Source organism: Primulina tabacum, chromosome 17 (assembly GCF_025594145.1).
Source record: "Primulina tabacum isolate GXHZ01 chromosome 17, ASM2559414v2, whole genome shotgun sequence".
Classification (NCBI taxonomy): Eukaryota; Viridiplantae; Streptophyta; class Magnoliopsida; order Lamiales; family Gesneriaceae; genus Primulina; species Primulina tabacum.
This window is the reverse complement of record NC_134566.1, coordinates 33,535,733-33,542,288: the sequence shown is the minus strand read 5'-3', so window position 1 is coordinate 33,542,288 and position 6,556 is coordinate 33,535,733. Positions and strand designations below refer to the sequence as shown.

Below are 6,556 nucleotides of genomic sequence, written 5' to 3'. Positions count from 1 at the left end.
GACCCCGAGCTCTTCACTTTCGGGTCGAGCTCGACCCAAAAAAAAGAGCTCCACCCCGAGGTGGGTCGAGGACTCGACCCAATTTTTAAGACCGCTGCGTTTTCCTCGATTTAAAAAAGTCAAAATCCCTTTTATTTAATTAAATTTTAAATGGATCATATATTTTTTAATGACCCCTCCTGTATTCCTTTTTTTCTTTTTATCGTTCTTTTTTTTCTGTTTAACGTTCTGTTATGCATCGTTTCGTCGATCTGTGCCGTTCCGATATCGTTTCTGCAAACCATGCTTGTAACCGTGTCCATGTCTCCATTGGGAAATACTAGCAAACTCCAATCTTCATCTTTCCTAATGAATCAGCCCATCTGTAGACATCTGTCATACAATAAAACACAGCAAAAACTAATGCAACACTGAAGACAATTTGAAATCCTTCAAGATATATCTTCTGCAAAACATAGTCATGTAGTACCAATCACTCTCCTTTGCATCAAAATAAATTCTAATTTAATTTTAACAGCTTATATTTCAATAAATTTTATCTGAATGACCCATTTATACTTGCTGATACAAGAAAACAACAACTCGTAACTATGAAAATCTTCACAAATTGTAAGTGGAACCTCACAAATCTTTCCATGAGAGTTTTGGTGATGCACCAGGAAAATATCGCCCAAGATCAACAACTGTGGTCGCACCTCTCATTAAGGCATGGTTACTGTTAGTTAGTGTTCATTTTATTAGTTGGTATTAGTTCATTTACACATAGGCATAAACGTGTTAATTGGATAACACGATTTCTGTACTTCATTGTATAAAAGGGACACCGGTGTACAAACGTGGAGTGATGATCAATAAATGATTCAGATAATTTCCCTCCATATTACTGGAATTAACATGGTATCAGAGCATTCAAAGCCGATGAATGTTCAGCACAATTTTGAATTCAATTGAGATTGAATTCGGAAATCTTTCTCTCCGCTGGCTTCACGGTTGAATAGTGCAGAGGAATTTCAATTTGAAATGGCTATGAATTCTAATTTCAACGATCCATTATTTCTTCATCCCTCGGACACTCCAGGTATGAATCTAGTGACTGATCAATTGATAGGCACTGAGAACTATGGCGTGTGGAGTCGCGCGATGTTAATTGCGCTGCGTGCGAAGAATAAAATTGGTTTTATAGATGGCACCTGTAAGCGTCCAATCTCTGGATCTCCTACAGCGCAACAATGGGAGAGGTGTAATGCTCTGGTTTTGTCTTGGATCTACAATACGATTTGTAAAGATATATTTCGAGGCATTGTGTATGCTACTGAAGCATTTTTTGTATGGTCTGACTTAAAAGAGCAGTTTGATAAAGTGAACGGATCGCGGATCTTCACTTTGCATCGAGAAATTGGAAGGATCACACAGGGAGATAGTACAATCTCAGTATTCTTTTGCAGATTAAAGCAATTATTGGATGAATACTCCTCTTTAGTAACTCTGCCTTCTTGTGAATGTGCAACAGCTCGGAAGTATATTGAACATGATCAGCAACAGCGATTACTCCAATTTTTGATGGGATTGAATGAGAGTTATTCTCAAATCCGAAGCCAAATTCTTATGATGACTCCTCTACCGATTGTGGGACAAGCATTCTCAATAATCTCCCAAGAAGATTCTCATCGTGCTATAATTTCTGTAGAAACTCCAGCTACGGTATTCTTCTTTAATCAAAATCGAAGAGAATTACAGCAGAAAGAATTTCTAAAATGTGATTATTGCAATTGGAATGGTCACACTAGAGCTACTTGTTATCGGCTTAATGGATATCCCTCAGGTCATACAATGTTCAGGCCTCAAAGTAAATTTGTTCCTCAGAAAGTGATGAAGAACAGAAGGCCACAATTTGAAACGAATGCGGTTCAGCGTGACTCAGTAAACACATCAACATCACCGGCTCAAGATACTCCAATTTTCAGTCAGGCTCAGTATGCAGAGATTTTAAAGCTGCTTGGAAAGTGTGATGTTGAAACTCCTCATGAACCTATGGCAAATATGGCAGGTACAGGCAGGAGGAATTCATTATCTTTGTCTCATTCCACTAAGGTTCCTTGGATAATAGATACCGGTGCAAATGAGCATAAGGTTGGAGATTCATTGGTATTGAAAACTCTAAATCCATAGCTACTTCCTCTGGGACAGTTGGCTTGCCAAATGGCAGTAAAATTTCTATTAGTGGAGCAGGTTCTGTGGTTCTTTCAGATTCAATCACACTCAGCAAAGTTTTACAAATTCCCGATTTTCGCTTCAACCTACTTTCTGTTTCTAAACTCACCAAAGAACATCACTGTTATGTTACATTTTATCCCCACTTTTGTGTTTTTCAGGTCCTCAAGACTGGACAGATAATGGGGATTGGTAGAGAGTGGAACTGACTTTATCACTTGGACAATATCGGCAATTCAAACTCTGGTTTTTCTTCCTTATCTCATGTTACTGCCTCTGGTTCTAAGTTCCATTGTAATACATTGACACTTGATGATACATTAGTTTGTTCCTCATTAAGTAATTCACTTTGGCACCAACGTTTGGGTCATATATCTGTTGCTAGAATGAAACTCTTGCCTTTTATATCTTCATGTGACTCTATGCCTCATTGCTCTATATGTCCACAATCAAAACAAACTCGTCTTTGTTTTCCACGTACAAGTACCTCCAAAACTTCGTGCCCTTTTGAATTATTGCACATGGATATTTGGGGACCCTTCAAAACGGAAACGTACAATGGGCATAGATATTTTCTTACCATAGTTGATGATTTTTCTAGAGGGACTTGGGTTTTTCTGATGCATTCCAAACTAGATGTCCTACACATCCTGAAAAATTTCTTTGTGCTCATCCGAAATCAATTTAGCATGTCGGTCAAAGTTATTCGCACCGATAATGCATCTGATTTTTTTAAACGGGAATGCACATCTTTGCTTCAATCCCTTGGCATAATACATCAAAGTTCTTGTCCCTATACACCACAACAAAATGGTGTTGTGGAAAGAAAGCATAGACATTTCTTGAACATAGCTAGGGCCTTGAGATTTCAATCATCTGTTCCAATAAAGTTTTGTGGTGATTGTGTTTTGATAGCGGTATATTTAATCAACCGCACACCTACTCCCTATTTGAGAAACAAAACACCTCATGAGTTCTTATTTCATAAAATTCCTTCATTTAATCACCTACGAGTGTTTGGTTGTTTGTGTTATGCTACCAACTTGACTATTCATCACAAATTGTCTGCTAGAGCTTCCCCATGTGTATTCTTAGGATATTCAAACACACAAAAGGAATATAAGTTGCTCAACCTTCATAATGACAGAATATTTTTTCTCGTGATGTGGTGTTTCACGAAGAAGTCTTTCCTTTTACTAAATCAGAACAGCAGTGTTCATCTTTTCCATATAATCCCATTGCCGAGCATGATGTTGCTTTACCGTGTCAACCTGCTGATTCTGAGCCAATTTCTCCAATTCTTCGACGATCATCTCGACATACAACACCACCTATTTTGACAAAAGACTATACTTGTCCAACATTGCCCCATAGTCATTTAGCCAAGTCCAATTATCCTATTTCAAAATTCCTCACGTATTCCAGATTTCATCTAGCTTATCAAAGTTCTTTGGCTTCAATTTCCTCTGAAAAGGAACCACAATACTATCATGAAGCAATCAATGATCCTAGGTGGAGAGAGGCTATGGATTTGGAACTTGCATATCTTGAAGCAAATGATACATGGGTTGTCGTTAATCTCCCTGCCAAGAAGAAACCGATAGGATGTAAGTGGGTGTACAAAATTAAGCATAAACCTGATGGAACCGTGGATAGATTCAAGGCGAGACTTGTGGCAAAGGGATATACACAACAACAAGGAGTTGATTACCATGACACATTCTCACCCACAGCCAAGATTGTGTCTATTCGGTGCATGTTGAGCTTAGCAGCCATTAGAGGTTGGAACTTACATCAAATGGACGTGACGAATGCATTCCTACAAGAAGATTTAGATGAAGAGGTATATATGGACATGCCCTTGGTTTGTAGAAGACAGGGGGAGTCCAAGGTTTGCTTGTTAAAAAAAGTCCTTATATGGGCTGAACCAGGCTTCGAGACAATGGGATCATAAGTTTTCTAGCATTATGAGGGATGCTGGATGTGTTCAGTCACAACATGATCATTCCTTGTTTATTAAACAACATGCTGGTAGCATCGTCTTGTTACTTGTGTATGTCGATGACATCATAATAACTGGTGATAATGATTCCTCTATCAAGGAGCTGAAACTATTTCTTCATTCCAGAATACATCTCAAAGATTTAGGTCCATTGCGATATTTTTTAGGAATTGAGATTGCAAGGTCTAATGAAGGAATCTACTTATGTCAACGGAAGTATACACTGGAACTGATTTCATAAATGGGTTTGAGTGGTGCCAAACCGTGTGCTACACCTATGGAACAAAATCTTAGGCTTACAAGTCATGAACTTGATTCGGTTATTCAACAAGAGGCCTCACTGAATGTTGTTGATTCCTTGCTGTCAGATTCCAGTATTTATAAAAGGCTTGTGGGTAAGTTGATATATCTTACTATCACTAGACCCGATCTTTGCTATGTGGTGCAAAATCTCAGTCAATTCTTACATGCACCTAAGAAATCCCACATGGAAGCTGTTATTCGAGTTGTGTGCTACTTGAAATCCACACCCGGCTTAGGTATCTTATTATCGGCTCATAATGAATTTTCTTTGTCAGCATATTGTGATTCTGATTGGGCAGCCTGTCCTATGTCTCGGAGATCTCTCACTGGTTATTGTGTGAAGCTAGGAGATTCATTAGTGTCCTGGAAAACTAAGAAACAGAGCATTGTTTCAAGATCATCCGCAGAGGCTGAGTACAGGGCAATGACCACCACTTCTTGCGAGATTGTATGGATCACTGGATTGCTTCGAGAGATGGGCGTGTCTATTACAGAACCAGCCACATTGTATTGTGATAACATGGCAGCAATGCATATTGCGGGTAACCCACTTTATCATGAACGTACGAAACATATCGAAATTGATTGCCATTTGATACGGGAAAAAATCTAGTCCAAGCTACTCAAGACTTCTTATGTTTCTACAAGCAATCAACTCGCAGACATTTTTACCAAGAGCTTGGGAAAAGATCAACACACCTACTTGTTGTCAAAAATTGGTGTTTTAAATCTCCACCAATCTTGAGGGGGAGTGTTAGTTAGTGTTCATTTTATTAGTTGGTATTAGTTCATTTACACATAGGCATAACCGTGTTAATTGGATAACACGATTTCTGTACTTCATTGTATAAAAGGGACACCAGTGTACAAACGTGGAGTGATGATCAATAAATGATTCAGATAATTTCCCTTCATATTACTGGAATTAACAGTTACAATCTCTCAACAGAGCTTCTCTCCTCTCCACTGTTGAGACCTCATGGATGCAGGAAAGAACAAGCTTCATTGCAGAATCAGTCAACAAACCAGATCATATCATCGTACGTTCCTACAATCCATGATGGAAATAGAATTTTCAGAATTGAGAGAGGGAAAGATGTTCTCAGAAAAACATTCAAGAGAGACACGTAGAAAAACACAAATCACGGTCAACATTTCTTGATCATATTGGATGGGAGTTTTCAGGGTAAGTTAAATGAAATATTAAAAATCAGATTTTGACAATACACAAGCCAACTAAATAATCTCATGTTCACTAAAATTTGAAAATATTGTAATTTTATATTTAACTCGAGGTATTATCCACAAGCTATTAAACTATAGCCCAAAACCTACAAAAATTAATAAAGTAGAGCGAAGGACTCGGAATCACAAACCACGACAAGCAAATACCCATAATTATGACATTTGTAGTACTCTCACATTTTTATATCTATTAATTAATAATTAATGCTAATTAGCTACATTTTACGGTGATGATTTTGTGTTTTTTACTATGTCACATTGTTTTTCTTTCGTTATAATGTTTAATTATGACACATTACATTCTATTTCATTCTCTTTTTTGAAAAACATTTATTTTATTCTATATACTTGTAATAGTGTTTTGGAAAAAATTTCAATTGTAAACGGACATTAGAAAAATAAAATTCAGGTTCTTAAATGTTTGAGGCAATTAAAAAATCACTATTAAATTTACTTAATATTAGTTCTTGAATTTTCATTTAAATTCTAAATTAAATCAATTATTTTATTTATTGGGCTATTTCACTATCATTTGAATAAACTCAATGAATTATTAAACATAATTATAATGTAATTGAATTGAAAAAAATTCAAAAACTTATAAACATGAAAGACCTAGATAAAGTATCTGACTTCTAAATTAAATATATTGACAAAATATAAAAAGTGATATTCACCATTATTACTTTTAAATTAAATAAATAAATTGAACTGAAAGAAAAATTATATTTAATCAATTTTAAAAAATTTATTTTGCCAAATTATTATTTCTAAATGCACGAGCAAATTAAAATT

The 6,556-nt window shown here is 36.3% G+C and overlaps 1 protein-coding gene across 1 annotated transcript; it reads left to right on the top strand.

The window, feature by feature from the left end:
* The first annotated feature begins 1,020 nt into the window (after positions 1-1,020).
* Positions 1,021-4,454, top strand: LOC142530724 (uncharacterized). The gene is made up of 4 exons (XM_075636536.1): positions 1,021-2,145; positions 2,373-2,403; positions 3,417-4,054; positions 4,143-4,454. The coding sequence occupies exons 1-4, from the start codon at positions 1,021-1,023 to the stop codon at positions 4,452-4,454; spliced, it is 2,106 nt and encodes a 701-aa protein (XP_075492651.1).
* Positions 4,455-6,556: the final 2,102 nt, after the last annotated feature.

What these genes read in the sequence shown, in the direction of transcription:
- LOC142530724 (XM_075636536.1), top strand. Translation starts at nt 1,021, where the DNA reads ATGGCTATGAATTCTAATTTCAACGATCCATTATTTCTTCATCCCTCG. An exon ending in TGGACAGATAATGGGGATTG is followed by an intron (nt 2,404 to 3,416) that starts GTAGAGAGTGGA and finishes TTACTAAATCAG; the next exon opens with AACAGCAGTGTTCATCTTTT. An exon ending in AAGAAGATTTAGATGAAGAG is followed by an intron (nt 4,055 to 4,142) that starts GTATATATGGAC and finishes GGGCTGAACCAG; the next exon opens with GCTTCGAGACAATGGGATCA.